The sequence below is a fragment of the Hypomesus transpacificus genome, chromosome 9, assembly GCF_021917145.1.
Source record: "Hypomesus transpacificus isolate Combined female chromosome 9, fHypTra1, whole genome shotgun sequence".
Lineage (NCBI taxonomy): Eukaryota > Metazoa > Chordata > Actinopteri > Osmeriformes > Osmeridae > Hypomesus > Hypomesus transpacificus.
Genome location: NC_061068.1, coordinates 3,138,581 through 3,156,309, shown reverse-complemented (window position 1 = coordinate 3,156,309; position 17,729 = coordinate 3,138,581). Strand labels below are relative to the sequence as shown.

At 46.0% G+C, this 17,729-nt stretch overlaps 1 protein-coding gene across 2 annotated transcripts; it reads right to left on the bottom strand.

Moving 5' to 3' along the window:
• Positions 1-3,029: 3,029 nt before the first annotated feature.
• Positions 3,030-12,949, bottom strand: LOC124470852 (SAM pointed domain-containing Ets transcription factor). Of its 2 annotated transcripts, none has more exons than XM_047025011.1 (6): positions 12,410-12,949; positions 7,108-7,615; positions 5,715-5,912; positions 5,400-5,447; positions 5,139-5,273; positions 3,030-4,743 (listed from the first exon to the last, which is right to left on the bottom strand). In XM_047025011.1, exons 2-6 carry the CDS (start codon positions 7,604-7,606, stop codon positions 4,565-4,567), a joined length of 1,059 nt encoding a protein of 352 aa, XP_046880967.1. In that variant the 5' UTR covers positions 7,607-7,615; positions 12,410-12,949; the 3' UTR covers positions 3,030-4,564. The 2 variants fall into 2 exon arrangements, with proteins under 2 accessions (XP_046880967.1, XP_046880969.1); XM_047025013.1 differs by having other exon boundaries at positions 7,141-7,615; positions 12,410-12,944.
• Positions 12,950-17,729: the final 4,780 nt, after the last annotated feature.

Genomic DNA, 17,729 nt, shown 5'->3' with positions numbered 1-17,729 from the left:
GGCCAGGAGAGCAGGTGAACGCTACACCCTAACTGGCCTGGTGTTCCCTTACTGACGCAGAAACGGACACAACCAGAGAGGCAGAAAGATGATCCTTCTGTAAAATATTGATGAGAAAACTGCCGGCAGAAGAGCGTTCGAAGAACACACAGGCCTTTGGACCAGTATTCAGACTTGATTTGAGATTGTCTTGAACTCCTCAAGTCCTGTGTCTAATTTGAAAATGTCTGCTGGGCCTGAATTTCGTTCTCTCACACCTACCCCGCCACACACCGACAGAGAAGGAAGGAAAACTTCAGAAACTGACTCTTGGCTTTAGGCTCGCATTACAGTATAGGAAGACACAACCGTTGACATATAACGTGTGCATTTTCTCATTGGTCGCCGCCCAGATAAGATTATGCGATGTAATTTAACAACATAAAAACTTTATTTAAAACGTTAGTATGTTTACATGTGTGCGGTAAAACGTGTTACCGAACTTGTGTACAATGACGTAAGCCTAACGTCCACTGTGAACCGATGCTGCAACAATGGTGTCTGTTATGAAAAACCAATGTGAAGACGTAATGGATGGCGAATATTTAAATACCCTATCTTTCCTTCTGTAACTAATGTAAGGGAACATCGGTTGGCAATGTTCTGGAAAATAATATTAGTCTGTTTAGAGTCGCGTGTCTCCGACTGTAATCCCTCTACTGCAGTGCCTGTTCATCTGCAACATACAGAAATAAAAGACTTAATCAAAAAATGATCACTCAATGTTGGCGTTGTTGGGCTGTGGGTTTAGCAGGGTGCGGCTTGTTACAGATGCGATCTAATTGTCATAGGTAGGGCTTGAGTTAATCACCATCGCACATTATTGTGCACTGTTCAGGATTGTGCAATCCTGTAATCCTGTGAATCGACCAGTAGAGGTCCCTGGTGAACAGACAACTGTCGGTTCCGTGCGTAGACTGTGAAAAGAATGGACGGTACAACCATAGAGTTGGGTACAACAGCTCTGAAAAGCGAAGCCAAAACACCTCGATCGCCACCTTGTGGCTGGCTGCAGTATAGGTCATAAGTCCAGTCCTCTATGTTAGCGGATGGGACATGAGCCAAACAAAAAAATGCACGTCAAAAGAGTTTTCTCCAAAGATGGCCTCTGTCATTTTAGGTAGTTCTCATCACGCTGATGTTTGCTCATGTACTAGTTTTTATGATCAGTTCGTTTTTAATTGGTTATTTGACAATATAACAGATCTAACAGGCCGGTCTCAGGTCAGATCTAACAAGCTGGTCTCAGGTCAGATCTAACAAGCTGGTCTCAGGTCAGATCTAAAAGGCTGGTGTCAGGTCAGATCTAACAAGCTGGTCTCAGGTCAGATCTAACAAGCTGGTCTCAGGTCAGATCTAACAGGCTGGTCTAACAGGCTGGTTTCAGGTCAGATTTAACAGGCTGGTCTCAGGTCAGCTCTAACAGGCTTTCAACCTTTCAAAACATTTTTCTTAAAACTTTTTTTCAAAAAATAATTTGTTCACACACAGTGAAAGGAAAGGAGAACAGAAAAGCCTAAAACAGATTAAAGCAGAGCAGAGTACAATAGAGTACAGGAGAGTTTGGGAGAGTCCTCATGAAGTACCTTTTTGTTTTTAAAGTTTTTTTTGTTGCCTTCTTCCTTGCCCCATGGTAGGTTTGTAGACTAGCTTACGTTTGTTGCGTGATAGCCAGGAAATGAAAAAAGGCAGCAATGACAAGGAATAATATTGTTACATCATGCCACCAAATATAGATTAAAACCAAGGTAACGAGGCTGGCTTAATGTAAAAAGTATACAGTACAGATATTTGTGTAAAAGATTTAAGGAGTGAAAGTGAAAAGTTGTCAGAAAAATAAATAGTAAAGTACTGAAACCAGAAAAATCTACTAACTACGGTCATCTCTGTTAATCAGTTTAGCAAATATTTGATGTTCCTCGGAACCCAATGGATTGATTTACTGCTGTCTCCAACTGAAGATTTCCATGTTGTCATAATTTTACTTTGTTGTGTTTCGATGCATTTATTGATGCGCTGAGGTAAAATTAGATTGTTGCTCCCTGGGTAACTGCCAGCTTTGTGGACTTTGGTAGGCTATTTCGGTAAACTGTAATGCCCTAAAAGGTTGTATTTTTATTTTTTTAATAGTAAGTGATAATGCTAAACAAAATCCCATTCAAGTTCATGGCATTTTAAAGTTTTACTTAACTTTTATTTAACCTTTATTTAGGGCATCTGGTAACGTTATCTGTAAGCTTACATTCTCTCATGCTGCCTGGAATACAGCTAGCCTGACGTTGTCATACTCATAATTCTAGTCAGAATATGAGTCTGAGAACTCTCCGTTGGGCTTTGACTACAGGGCGTGTTTCAAACGAGCCTGGAAAACAAATGCCTCTTCGCTCAATTGGATAGATCTACAACCAATCAGAGCAACAGAGTATGTGACGTATGTTAAGCACCGCATAGTTGTTGTCAACAGAACTAAACTACAAGCAGACTTGAAGTATGCTTGAAGAATGAATACAAACGATTTTTGCCGGTGTTGTAAAATTAATTTAAGGGTAGGGAGAGTACTTGTTCACACGGTCAACCTTTTTGAGCGAAACAATAAAGGGCAATGCATATACGAAGTTCTCCGTTTAGGATTACAACTCCATCGGGGCCAGCTGATAAATTAAACTTTTACCGAATCCCGTAGGAAGGACGGCAAAAACATATTTTCCATCGACAAATGCCTTGATTGCGTCTCTCTGTTCCTCTTTCAAAATTAATGCGCTGTCGATGTCTTCTAAAACAGACTCGATGGCAGAATCACAACATCCCAGATCTCCAGCGGTAGCCATGTTTGTTCAAAACGAATTCAACTTAAGCGCTCTTTTGTTACGTAGGTGATTACGTTACTGTTGATCATCTGTCCATCATCGTATAAAGCCCGCACTGGCAATTTCATTGGTTCGCCCAGATTCTGGTTTTCTGTAGTTGGTCCCCAATACGAGACCCTCCAGACCCAATTTCCCGAACAAATTTCTTTTGGGCGGGGAGAAGTTGGGCTGGCAGCCAGGCTAGAATACAGCAGGTGTAAGCTGAATTATGACAACGTTAGACAGGCTCCGCACCAACATCAGAGCATGCAGAATGTTGACACTTGATGTGATCAGAACGTAACACAACACTAGGCCAGTAGTTTCTCCCCACGCTCTTAAAAGTGGGTCACATGACAGAGCAGTTCTTCACACCTCCACATCAGCGTCTCACCGCTCACTCCATTGTGTTGAGTAGTAAAACATTAATGATTTAACTAGGTGTTGTTCCTTCATTCATTGTCTGCTGGTCATTGTAGGTTTGCAGTCTCTCAATGCACCGTGTGGCACAAAAAACATCATGTGTCATTACATTTTTTAGATAAGGTTTTTTGATAATTGACAAGTATGTTATGTGGGTTACTGTGGAAACATACCCAGGGGATAATGGTTAGACCTCTGAGGGGATAATGGTTAGACCTCTGAGGGGATAATGGTTAGACCTCTGAGGGGATAATGGTTAGACCTCTCCTCTGTCTGTTTAAACACTTTCTCTTCGTTCACGTAGCGCCCAGGGTGTAGCTTTAGTCTTTATTTCAGTGCTAAACTTCTCGGTCTGCATTGTTGCCGCGCGGAGATCAGAAGTGTGTGATGAATGACTGTTTGCCTCGCTGGTAGAAAGCCAAAGCCAAACCCAGGGTGAAGCCTGAAGATCCAAACACTCAGACACACACACACGCAAACACACACACACGCAAACACACACTTTTGACATTGTTTTGGCAAACAATGTATACTGTAAAATGAAGATAAATGGTTTAGGCTAAGAAAAACATCCACACACATAAAAATGCACACAAAAACATATGTTCATTAAGATACACTAACCTTTTGGCTTTATGACAAACGAAAATAAGATAAGATCATTACATATGACATGACAGACAAGGACAGGCAGAGCGTGCTAACAGTAAAAGGCAGTTCAGTTTCTCTTGAATTTGTATGTTGTTGAAAAGTCAACGCCTGTTGTTGAAAAGTCAACGCCTGTTGTTGAAAAGTCAACGCCTGTTGTTGAAAAGTCAACGCCTCAACGCAATTCTGTTTTGAACGTCCTCCACCTTCTTCGCTGAGCGTGAGCGGGGCGACCTGTTGGTGATCCTGAGACAGCTGTCTGACAGAGGGATACCTCCTATCCCTGCTCTCTGCAGGCTGTAAGGGGAGATACCTCCTAGCCCTGCTAGCTGCAGGCGGTAAGGGGAGGTTGTTTGCACGGGGGATGGTCAGTGCACTTGGTTCAGTCTGGTCTCTTTTCCCTTCCAACCTCGTCCTTCTCACTGCAGCATGGGCGTTCAGCTACCTCTCATCTCCAACACAGGCATCTCTATCTTTCCCTTTCTTCCTCCACACCAGGTATGAAGGGATCTCTCTCTCCTCCTCCTCCTCCTCCTACTCCTCCAGGTATGAAGGGATCTCTCTCTCCTCCTCCTTCTCCTCCTCCAGGTATGAAGGGATCTCCTCCTCTACACCGGGTGGACGAACTGGTAAACGAGCCTCTGGGAGACATCTGGCTTGCGGATGATGCCCTTCTTGTAGTACTGTCGTATGGAGCGGCTCAGCTTGTCATAGTTCATGGCCGGACGATTCTTCCTCAGGCCCCACAGCCGGGCCACGTGGGCAGAGTCCTCGATCTTGAAGATGCCTGGATGAGGAAGGAGAAGGGCAGAGAAAACACAGGGACTTACGGAACTTCTTCAAGAGAGGAAATAACAGCGCTTCCTCTACCTCTACCCTGTTGCTAACAGTGCTACCTCTACCCTGTTGCTAACAGCGCTACCTCTACCCTGTTGCTAACAGCGCTACATCTACCCTGTTGCTAACAGCGCTACCTCTACCCTGTTGCTAACAGCGCTACCTCTACCCTGTTGCTAACAGCGCTACCTCTACCCTGTTGCTAACAGCGCTACCTCTACCCTGTTGCTAACAGCGCTACCTCTACCCTGTTGCTAGCAGCGCTACCTCTACCCTGTTGCTAACAGCGCTACCTCTACCCTGTTGCTAGCAGCGCTACCTCTACCCTGTTGCTAGCAGTGCTACCTTTCTCCTTGTTGACCCAGCGGATGCAGCGTCCATAGTTGTGGGGCTTGAGCAGCAGCTCTCGGAGGAACTGCCACAGGTGGATGGGCTGTCCCGTACAGGAGGAATCAGCCTCGGACCACAGGTCTTCGCCGCCTACACACACACGCATGCACACACACACACACACACAGGGACACAAACAAAGGGCGACAGCTGTGGTTGAGGGATTCAGCTCGGTGGACATGAGAATGGAGAGTAAAAAAAAAGTGAAAGTCCTACTGGTCAGTTTGGCTTCTCCTACTGAACACCGCTCCTTCATCCAAGCAGCTGGAGATCGTCAGAGAAATAAAAGGTGGAGAGACAGAGAGAGACAAAGGGTGGAGAGACAGAGAGAGACAGAGAGAGAGAGACAGAGAGAGAGAGACAGAGAGAGACAGAGAGAGACAGAGAGAGACAGAGAGAGACAGAGAGAGACAGGGAAAAAAGAAAAAGAGAAAAAAGAATTCAGCAATCATAGAGAGTTCAGCAATCATATTTCTAACAGACGACAGACACATCTGAAACTCCACCCAGCCCAAACAGAAGGAGCCTCACCTGATTTCCAGATGTCCAGGTGGGCGTGGAGGGTGTCCCCACACAGGGGCGAGCGCTGACGGAAGTCCTCCTCACTCATGGCACACAGGTCCCTTCCCGTGAGCTCCTGGAAGGCCCTGCCAGCCTGAGGGAGTCTGTACAGGTGCTCTGTCCACAGGAGCCACTTCTGCACGTTCCCACTGTTCCACTCTGCGGGGTCTGGAGGGCCGAAAGGAAGGACCACATCAACCACACGTACACACACATACACACACGTGCACACACATACACACACACGGGTGTGCACAAACATCATGTGCACAAACATACACCTGCGCATACCCATGTAGAGACACATACACATGCATACACACTTGCATGTACACACACACAAACGCACACACAAGTGCAGAGCTACACACACCCACACTGGGATACACACACCTTCACCCAATATGTGCTCTGTAGCTGTTCAAGCAAAGACAAAATTCAGTTTCTTCGGAAGCCAAAAGATTCCATCTTAGTGGATTTTTGTAACGTTGGTGTTTGGTTAAGCTAACAGATGTGACCTTTTTGGAAAAATGATGAGTTTGCTTAAGGTGTGTGTGACAGTGTGTGTGTACAGTCAGTTCTCCCAGTATAACCCCCCCCCCCCCCCCCCCCCCCCCCCCCCCCCCCCCCAGCCTGCTCTGACTCGGTGAGTTCAGACGAGCATGGAGGAGAGATTGAGTGACAGTGGCATCGTGACAGCACACACACATGTTCTGTTTGCCAGTTCTGCCAACCTCGCCCTAACACTGTGTGCATTAGGCAGGCTCCATCCCCCTCTCTCCCAGTCCAGAGGAAATGGATTAAACAGATCCTGGAGAGGGTAAACATAACCTGCGTCAGCGACCATCAGTCACACAGCTGTCACTCACACTATCTGGACAGGTATCTGTTGTTTTTACAGATCCCAGGAGTAACGCACACCGTCGCTGATAAGTAAGTATAAGTATGCAAGATAAACACGCAGGTATAACCGATGTGCCAAATGTTTCAGTGTTTCCTGGTGTCGAGAGGTGTAGGGTGTCGGAGATTCTGAGATGTCTGTCATTTCTGATGTCGTACATGAATTGAGCTGGTTATTGTTGTACGGCAGTTGAATTGTTTTTGCGCAATAGTTGAGATAGTTATTGTTTCACAGTAGTGATATTTCACGCCTGCTAAATTAGACAGCTGTGCATTTCTGATCCTTGATATTCTGCTGTACTTTGCAGGCACCAATTATACAGAGTCTGCTAAATGAATAAAATGTCAAAATGTGATGAAAATGTGAATGAATTAATTTTTTGTCTTTGGTTTTCCTGGAGTGATGATGAACAATTTGCGGTAGATTTACCTGGAATGATGTTGAGCAGTTTGAGGTATTTACCTGGGGTAATATTGAGCAGTTTGAGGTATTTACCTGGGGTAATATTGAGCAGTTTGCATGCCGTCTCCACATCCTTCAGCACCTCCCCGACCACCAGACTCTGCACCTGCTCCAGGGAGCGCTCCTCCTCTGGCCCCTGCAGGGCCTCCATCCCGGGGGACAACCCCAGGCCCTGGCTGTCAATGACTGGGCACTGCTCCGGCTCCCCCCTGGCCTCCCCCCTGGCCTCCCCCCTGCTCAGGGGGACAGCCAGTGTGGGGGCAGCCTCGCTGACCTTCACCAGCCAGGCGGAGTCTTCGGTGAGGAGCATGTCGATGCAGGAGAGGTAGAGGCCGGGGAGGGCGGGGAGGCCACGGTCCAGGGCCTCCATGCAGGGCTTGGTGTCCTCAGCCTCCCAGGCCTCTCCTCCAGCTGGAAGGGGGCTCTCGGACACGGGCACGCCCAGGCGGGGTGGGGGGTAGGCTGGGCTCCCTGGGTGTTCTCTCCCTGGCTGAGACATGGCTGGGTCCTGGAAGGACCAGACACATCGGTTACAACCTGCTGGAACTCTACAATCTTTTATGAAAGGGTGAAGGATTACACTGTTGAATGTGATGAGCGTAGAAGTGATGTTACATTTACGTTACGGGTTCACGTTAGTACTTTAGTTTTCTCGTCTTTTTTTTCCAAACTGATCTCAGTGTTAATCCTGGTGAGGGTCTCTAAACACTTACACAACTTAAACACACGGGACTATAACAGATCCTCTAGGTCTGGTGGACTAGCTCTGTCACAATAAAACCACTGAGCCTGGGATTAAGATAATTATTTGTAAAAATTAAAAACCTTTGTAAACTTTTAAAAACTTTAAAAAAAACAGGATAATTTCTCAAAATGTACAGCTTATGTCTTCTTGTTCATTAACATCTGTGTAACCACAACAACAGTTTCACAACACTTACAAAAAAACAACAAGATGTTCCTCTGCAGCGATCTAAACAGCGATACCTTCGAAAACCTCGTCCTGCCAGCTAAACCTGCGTCCTCGACATCGCAGTTACAACCTCCACGAGCGAGAGATGTCTCGTCTGAGTCCTGACAGAGAGTCGCTCTGAGAACACTGTGTGGGTCTGAGGTGAGAAGCTGTTTACTGAGGCTCTTTAAATGAGCCCTGAGCCCTGAGCCTGGAGAAGCTTCCAGAAGGACGAGGAGAGCCTCACCACACTGGGGCAGCAAACTGGATTTGACTGAGTCTCTTACTTGTGGGTCAGTGGGCCAGAATGGCCGTGCGTCTGGGGGTGCGAGGGCTGAGCGGAGGCCTGGAGAAGACAGGCGCCTGCCTGGCCTTTCAGCCGGCCGCCTCCACCCCCCTCCGTCTCCACACCCAGCAGGAGATTTTAATCAAATGGAAGTCAGGAGAACGGGAGATACCCTGACAGAGTGGCGACAACACGTCGTCGTTCTTTAACCATAAGAAACTTTTTGATCTCAGTTTCTGCGGCCGGTCGAATGTTTGTCACTTGGTGTTCAGCTCTGGTGGGTTTAATGCTTGGGTGCACGTCTGCGTGCTGGAGCAATCATTATGTGTCAATATTATATAGATGTCAGCTGATTCTCAGGTGCTGTAATCTCACTGATGTTGCACACGCACCCATAGCTATTTCCATTTTCTATCCATCTACCAGCTGTGGCAACGTGTGTGTGTGTGTACGCGTGTGTGTGTGTGTATGTGAGTGTGTGTGTGTGGGCATGACCATCCCACATAAGGGTTATCAGTGTCTGGGCTGGTGCCATGCTGCTGTAAAACATTCTCTCATACTGCACATGTTCCCAGGGGTGACAGGGAGGGCCAGAGAGCGGATCTCCGTTCATAAAGCCACCAGAACAGCACCACACCCAAACAACCTCCGATGTTTCAGGAAACACCTCGTTGTCAGGTAGCACACTGACGTGGGAGGTTTGAGGGTCTAAACAGGGCTGTGTAGGTAGAAACACCCCACAGGTAGACTGTGGCAGATCAGACTCAGTCACACAATGATCCCCAATGGAAAATAAGTTGTATAAGTCCTCTAACTCTATCACTCCACCCACCCACCCTCCCTCCCCTCGCCCTCCCCCTCTCCCTCCCTCCCTCCCCCTCTCTCCCTCACCTAGAACATTCCCCATCCCTCACTCCTTCTTTCATCTCCCAACTTCCCGCAAAGGCTCCTGGGATGTGTCAGTGTCCCTCCTGTCTTCAACGGGAGTCCGATTAAAACCCTCCTACCCCCTGCAGTGGGTGCACTCTGCCCTGTAACAGCTTGCACTAAGCCCATTACACCAGCAAATGTAGCCATATTAGCTCTCTCCAAAAGGGGAAAGGGACAGAGGAAAGCGGGGCAAACACAGGCCCCAGGGGTAGAGGAGAGCGGGGCAAACACAGGCCCCAGGGACAGGATTAAGGCTTTGACTGATCTCTAAATGAGTTTGGTGAAGAGACTGATATTCATTTCAGAAGAATTAGAGTTTGCTCCATTTACTGGCAAGGCAGCTTTTGACACCACAGTCAAAAGAGACCCCCAAACTGCCTCATCCTGCTCTATCCTGCCTCAAACTGCCTCACCCAGCCTCAAACTGCCTCACCCAGCCCCAAACCGCCCGTCCTGTTGCTGTACCTGGTCCCCCCCTCCAGCCTGCAGGCTCGGTGTCTCTGCACAGCGTCAAGGCTGCCTCTGAAGGCGGTCCCCCTGGAGGCATGTTTGGAGCTGGTGGTGTATAGGGTTTCACATCTGAGTTGAGGTTGTGGAGGTTCTAGCCATTTTGTAAAGGGACAGTTCACCCAAATACCAGAAACGTCCAAGTAAATTTTTTGTGTGTGTTTGTTTCTTGGATGCACTCCACTCCTTTCTTCCTCAACCTCTCCTTCGCTTCCTCCCTCCTTTCCACTCCAAGCTTGGCCTCCCTCCCTCCTCTCCCTCCTCCCCTCCCTCCTCTCCCTCTGTCTAGGTCTCTTGTTTGATTGTGGAGTTTAAGGAGTGTATATAACCAGGCGTGACTGTTTGCTCTATGTGCAACTGCGTGCGGTTTAAAGGAGAGATTTGGAGCCAAAGGGATTCTTTGTTATTGTTTCTCATGGGAAACACAGCTTAAAGAGTGAAAGAACTGATCTCCAGGACTCAAGGAGGGGAGTCTGGAGGAGGGTGTGGGGTATCAGTGGTGGTTCCCCTGGCCTGGCCTGGCCCGGCCGTGCTGAGGAGATAGACCCAACAAGTGAGCGGACACCGGGAAATGTAGAAACGATTACAGCCCCTTTACAGATTATAACTTTCACTAAACCCTCTTTGAAACAAGCCCAGGATGGCCAGGTGTCAAATATGAGCTCTATTCACACAGTCAAGACCGCTGTTAGGAATAGTTTACTCATTTTACAATGTGTGCTCGAAGGAGAGCAACTCCAGTGAAGAGTGAGAGTGGTCTCTGTTAGTTTGACTTATTGACCCCTAGTCTTTAAAGAAAAACAAACGGGTTTTCATTAGTATGAACAGAATACTCAATTGCATAATTTTCTAGATGCAAAACATTGTATGTTTTATCTTATAGTTTTGAATAAATTAATATTAATACATTTTTGTTGTTCCAATTGGCCCATTTCATGGCATCCACGACTTATGCCTTGAAATTGTATTTAGTCAGAATTCTACTGTACCAGAATATTTCTGGGTGAGAACCTTTGACCAAAAAAACTAAATGAAGAGAAAAGGTTTTCCTGGAATCTACCCCCTGATCAGGACCCTGAGCCCAAGGTTGGAAAAGGTCTCCACACATTCATCTTGTGTGCTGTAGACAATTCTTTGATGAGAATTGTCAAATCACTGATAAATCTGCCTGTTAGAACGTTGTTGGTTTACATCAGTGTATACAGTTTAAACGTATTAAAACTGTTTTTTTAAACCGTTTTACAGACAGTAACTCTTAGAAGATGCTGCTCACAGTTATTGTGTTTCTAGACGGGACATAGTTCCAGTTCTCCCAAGCAGCAGAACCTCAAATCATCCCCCCTCTCCTTATCTCTGCTGCCCAGAGGCACAGAGGGCTGTGTTTCTGCAGCCGAGCATTGTGTTAAGCTTGGCCCGGAGCCACACCACACAGCCTTCCAGAGAAGCACAGCCTTCCTCCTGCACACCTGCACCCGCCTGGAACGCACCCTGGGGCGGCTGGAATAGGTGTGTTGCAGGATCGCTTAGCTCAGGACTGAGGTGTCTCAGAGAATTTGTGATTGTGTTCCCACACCAAGGGTTGATGGTTAAATCTGATAGGTGCTTTAATTGACTTTTAAGGACAGCTGCATGAACAGAACAAGTTGGACGAGGTTATAAAAAGATCTGCTGTTTGTGATGGAAGAGGAAGTGATATTTAGATCTAATGTCAATAAAACGAATCTTGAATTCCACCAGAAATATATATTTTTGGATAAGGTTATTTATACACTAAACAACTTTTTGATTTGGAGTAGACCTGCATATTATATAGTCAAACACAGATTAAAATATCCCAGAAAAAAAAAACCTTTGGGCCGTTTCTCACACTGTAACAACCCCTGTGATACCATCAGCTCCCAGTCCCTCTCCCAGTCTCCCAGTCCCTCTCCCAGTCCCTCTCTCAGTCCCTCTCCCAGTCCCTCTCCCAGTCCCCCAGTCCCTCTCCCAGTCCCTCTCCCAGTCCCCCAGTCCCTCTCCCAGTCTCCCAGTCCCTCTCCCAGTCCCTCTCCCAGTTGCCCAGTCCCTCTCCCAGTCCCTCTACCAGTCTCCCAGTCCCTCTACCAGTCCCTCTCCCAGTCCTTCTCCCAGTCTCCCAGTCCCTCTCCCAGTCCCTCTCCCAGTCCCTCTCCCAGTCTCCCAGTCCCTCTCCCAGTCCCTCTCCCAGTTGCCCAGTCCCTCTCCCAGTCCTCCAGTCCCTCTCCCAGTCTCCCAGTCCCTCTCCCAGTCCCTCTCCCAGTCTCCCAGTCCCTCTCCCAGTCTCCCAGTCCCTCTCCCAGTCCCTCTCCCAGTCTCCCAGTCCCTCTCCCAGTCCCCCAGTCCCTCTCCCAGTCTCCCAGTCCCTCTCCCAGTCTCTCTCCCAGTCTCCCAGTCCCTCTCCCAGTCTCCCAGTCCCTCTCCCAGTCCCTCTCCCAGTCTCCCAGTCCCTCTCCCAGTCTCCCAGTCCCTCTCCCAGTCCCCCAGTCCCTCTCCCAGTCTCCCAGTCCCTCTCCCAGTCCCTCTCCCAGTCCCCCAGTCCCTCTCCCAGTCTCCCAGTCCCTTTACCAGTCCCTCTCCCAGTCTACCAGTCCCAGCCCACTTGTTCTTACCTGGGCACTGGTGTCACTCCCTGGCAGGGGTGAGGAGATGACCTGGATGATGTTCCTCTGGTTCCAGGACAGGCAGGGTCCCTGGTGAACCCAGGTCCGGCTGCTGTCAGGTGGGGTTGATCTGCAGCCTGGTCCTGGTGTCTGCTGGAGATCCTGGTCCTTGTCCTGGAGATGGTTCAAGCAGCAGGCAGGGCAGGTGTCTGTCTCCCTGACAACAGAGAAATCCTTAGCCTGGGTCCTGAGGCAGATGGTCTCTCTCTCTGTTTCTCTCTCTCTCTGTCCCTGTCTCTCTCTCTGCCTGTGTCTCTCTCTGCCTGTCTCTCTCTTGCTGCCTCTATCTCTCTGTCTCTGTCCTGGCTCTGCCTCTCTCTCAGACGGTGGTACAGGTGTTGCTACCAGGGCTGGCAGGCACAGCTCAAACTCTCCAGCTCTCTCTGTGACAGGGCACCTGCCTAGGGTGTGGACTGAGGGAGTGAGTGAGCGTGAAGGAATTCCTGCTCCATTGACAACAGCTCATATTTATAGGGCAGCCCTCTTCCACTTGTGCACACAGTCTGTGTGTGTGAGGCATGACCTCGTTATAGGAGTTTGGCTTTCAGTGTCTTCCCTGCCCCCCTACTCCCCTGCCCCCCACCTCTTCTAAGGAAATGAGGAACCTTTTCAGCTCTGATGGTACAATACAAGAGGGGAAAACTTGGAACTGCTTCCTAGCATTGTTTAATAAAGTTCTAGTCATGGCTGTCAGACCTTTAAAATGAATCTGAATGTTTTTTCCAACACAATTAATTAATTAGTTTAATTGTTTGATACATTTTGAAAATAGTATAAGTTACTTACTACATGAAAAAAATTGAAATAGAAAAATAAAAAAGCCTAATTGGTATTTTGTCAAATGTGGTACAACCTTAATTTTTTTCGTTTTCAAAAGCGTAATTGACAACAGCACGAATGACAAATTATTCAGGCTGCGACATCTGTAACGTTATCAAATAATTTCACTGATGAGAAACATCGCCCTCAATTTTAGGTTACTTTATTTGTACCCGCAGGTAGATCTGGTTATTCCAACATGATTCATAATATATATGTTTATATATATTATATATATATATTATATATATATAATATATATATATTATATATTATATATATATATATGTTTATATATATTATATATAATAATTATATGTTTGATCTGTTTTGTCTGAACTTCCGTCTTATCCTCCGGTTTGAGGAGGACTGACAGCGGTTTCACAAAATAAGCCAAAGACGAAAAATAACTGTCGGGAAAGTAGCGGTCCAAAATTGGAAATGTACATTCCACTGGCACTGAGCTGTCTGTGTTGCTAAATAACTCTCAGGGGGCCTTAGCTGACACAACATGTTTATAGGGACAAAACATTTATTTTATTACTGAACATATCTTACCTGTTGTACCTTCAGCCCTCTTCAGTTCCTGTCTTCTAATCCTGTTTGGTTTGGTTTCTGATTGGTGGTTCACGTGAAGTGGCCAAAATATAACCTTTTGAAACATTATTTTGTAAACGTTTTATCATCCACACTGTGCGTGTGTGTTTGTGTGTCTGTGCGTGTGTTTGTGTGTCTGTGTTTTTGTCTGTGTACAGGTAGATAGCTGTCGAATAGGGGTGGTCCCTGTTATGCACGTCACCAACAGGTACATTCACAGCAGTCTCCAGATTTTTCTTCACATGTGGAAAGCCTTTCCTCATGACAACTGATAACCACAACAAAAAAACAGAAAAATATTTTTGTTTCCTTCTTCCTTGAACACAAGTAGCCTTATTCAACACCCTGTCTCTGCATTTTTGTCATCCTGTTTCTAATCTGTCATTTGAAGACACAAGGACAGTATATTATCCACAACTGTTTAAGCCACAACCCTTCAAAACACACACACAAGTGGTTTATCAATTACCCACAAGCACACCATGCATTTGGACTATGTACTTAAGAACCAGTATCAGTTTCAATACAACCAAACATTAATTACATCACACTTCTGTAGAGAATCAAAAGATATTGTTGCTTTCAGACCTGTACATAGTTTCAAAGCTCTATACATGCTAAGCCAGCGCTTTGAGGGAGATCTCAATGTTCGGGGCTTGAATGGAGTGATTGCGAGATGTGGACGAGGTGTGTTAAGCCTGCGTCAGAGCCACACAGGGACCTGTAATGGTAGAGCAGCATGGCGTTTGTTTGTTATAGACACACCAATACAAACGCACTCCATCACTGCCCTTTCACGCCTGCTACGTTTAAACAGTGTTTTAACTGTTTGTTTATCTGTGCGTGTGTGGTGTGTGTTATTTGTGTGTGTCTGCTGTCTGTGTGTGTCTGGTGTGTGTGTGTGTGTGCTGTGTGTTTGTTGTAGTGCTTATAGTAAAGGTGATGAGCTGTTGAAACAGTTATATATTATGTATTACACAGTTTAGATCCATTCACTAACTAATCCCAACCATCTATCAGTGCTATCAAAATACAGATCTCAGAGCTGAGCTTGAGTCATTTTCTTCATCTCCTATTTGCTTTCGGTTTTACACACATCCCATTCCCATTCATGTGGGAAATTTGCATGGCAGTTTATTCAGCTATGAACCCCTGATAGAGAGGTGGTGCTAATCTGACCTCTTAAGGGGTCTAGGGACGAGGCCCTATGAATGGCAGGTAGAAATCTGGTGTGACAGCATGCTGAGGGCCAGTATGACCCCTGCATGACGCCACCTGAGACTGATGTCCCTTATCACCTAAACATCTCTAACTGCTGAGCCTCCACAGTAAGCAGGTGGATGTGGGCTGGTCTCTGACTCACTCACAAACGCTTTTTCTTTTTTTCTGTTGTAGATGCTATCTCAGTCTTGGTTTGTAGTCAGATAAAGATCAATTGTTCTGTTATTCCTGCATCTAGAGGGTATTGTTTTGTCAAATATATGTAAGCAGGTGTCTTTCATATGAGTGACATCCTCAGTTGTAGATTATTGCACAATTTTTGACTCTGTTATTTTATATCTATTGTTTATTTTGTTAAACTGCCACAGTCTGACAGACACAACAGCATTCATAAGGATGACAGGACTGTGAGTCTTGACTTCTAATTAACGTGTTAGACGATGTCTATATTTAACCATAAAAAAAGTATTTTACAGAATTTATATGTGGAATTTGGAGTTTAGGGAACTCAATGTGCACAGTGTTATATACTCACGGCAAACTTGAACAAGTTTTGTCAATGAGGCTGAGCAGTTGACCACGAAGCCTTCCACGAATGGATTTTTTGTTGTTTCGATTTTTCCTTCAGAACCATTTTAATGACAGGGACTCACATTTGCAATGTGAACCACAGCATCGATGTGTCATGTGACAAGGCTTTTGTCCTAAAGCCACAAGAAGGAGTTTCAAGTTGGAAAATCACACTAACATCTCCGAGTGCCAAGTGCTTAGCATGTCACCACTAGACACAGGCTTCATGACACACAATACATATATCTTAGTATTTTTTTTATCAAGAATGTTGCATTTCCTGACGACAAAAAGCCCTCCACCTGAGCCTGTCTGCTATCTCGCTCTATTTACCTGATGTGGATCAGGGTTAGGCTCAGCCCAGCAGCTGCTGACTGTGTCAGGGTTAGGCTCAGCCCAGCAGCTGCTGACTGTGTCAGGGTTAGGCTCAGCCCAGCAGCTGCTGACTGTGTCAGGGTTAGGCTCAGCCCAGCAGCTGCTGACTGTGTCAGGGTTAGGCTCAGCCCAGCAGCTGCTGACTGTGTCAGGGTGACCAGGTCGGAAGTGAGCAGTATTACTCCTGCACACACACGCTGCAGTATTACTGCACATCCTGCACACACACACATGCTGCCCCGCAGCCTGCTGGCTCACCGCTCATTCAGGTGTTTAATGAAGGTGGCATCATGCAGATCACTATCAGAGAGTGGCATCATGCAGATCACTATCAGAGAGTGACATCATGCAGATCACTATCAGAGAGTGGCATCATGCAGATCACTATCAGAGAGTGACATCATGCAGATCACTATCAGAGAGTGACATCATGCAGATCACTATCAGAGAGTGACATCATGCAGATCACTATCAGAGTGACATCATGGCCATTCAGAGGACACATCCTGTAAATTATGATATACATTTTATTTACACTGAAATCTAATTGCGGTGGTCATACTGACCATTCTGAGGATCCCTGATAAAAGTGAATATCTGAAAGCATTTGTTATTGAAATTTGTACTTTCCTGTAAATAACATGTAAGTGTTGAGCAATATTTAAACACCACCACTTGGTTCAATCTTTCTGTAAATAATAGTAAACATTTTACATTCTTATTTTTTACTTTACACTGAAATGGCGAGCCTATATTTTCTTTCGTGATTTGCAGTGCTTTCATAGCTTTCAAACTTTATTGAGATTATTGTCTAGTGAACATCGTACAAAATGGTCCACAACTAAATGTTTTGATCATACCTTGGGTATTTTCCCAACTGTAGATGTGACAAATCACAAGTGTAGTTTGCACTGGCAGTAGAAACACTACATATTATTCAAGCTTTTATTCTGCTTTAACTGTTTGAATTAAATATGTGAGTCCATCACTTGTTTTAAGATCAAATCATTGGACTGAACTCAGTATTTAATATGTGTTGTTTATGATGATAATATTTGAGGAATTTGAATAATTTGGGTATTCATCAAGTATTTTATACATTTTACCCAGATTATTTTTTGAGTGATGCAATTTAAAGACTGGTGAGATTGGCTGTTTGATTTGGCGTTTGTCTACTTTTTTTAATTACAGGTTCCACAAAGTTTCACAATATACGGAAGAAAAGTCAATATTTGCCCGTATTTCTCAATTTACTGAAAGTCTGCACCAACCAATGAAATGAACACCTGCAAATACACATGATACACACACACACACACACACTGGCTCACGGATTCATGGCTGACATCATGCATCAAATATCAGACATTTCAACGGTGATCTGGTTAAGGAAGTCAGTCCTTTAAACTTCTGAAGAATCACTTAACTCAAAAGATGTCAACAAAGTCAACAAATGGAAGAAATAACGAGCAAAGTAAAACATAAAATCTCTCAACGTAACCCTGTTGCTACTTCCTGGTTTGCTGGAACCCAATAACCTAATGAGGCCAGACACCTGCGCAGGCCTTGGCCCGCGTGCAGTAGCCGCGAGGGCGGAGCGAGCAGAGCAAACTGCAGTAACCCCCGGGGCAGCTCGTACCTCGCGGCTGGTTTCACAGTAAATAACGGCCGCGCAGTAAACGTGAGA

Coding starts and splice junctions, on each gene's coding strand:
- LOC124470852 (XM_047025011.1), bottom strand. CDS start 7,606: ATGTCTCAGCCAGGGAGAGAACACCCAGGGAGCCCAGCCTACCCCCCA. Junction 5,274..5,399: donor AGGAGAAGCCAAACTGACCA/GTAGGACTTTCA, acceptor GTGTGTGTGTAG/GCGGCGAAGACCTGTGGTCC. Junction 4,744..5,138: donor CTGGGTCAACAAGGAGAAAG/GTAGCACTGCTA, acceptor TTCCTCATCCAG/GCATCTTCAAGATCGAGGAC.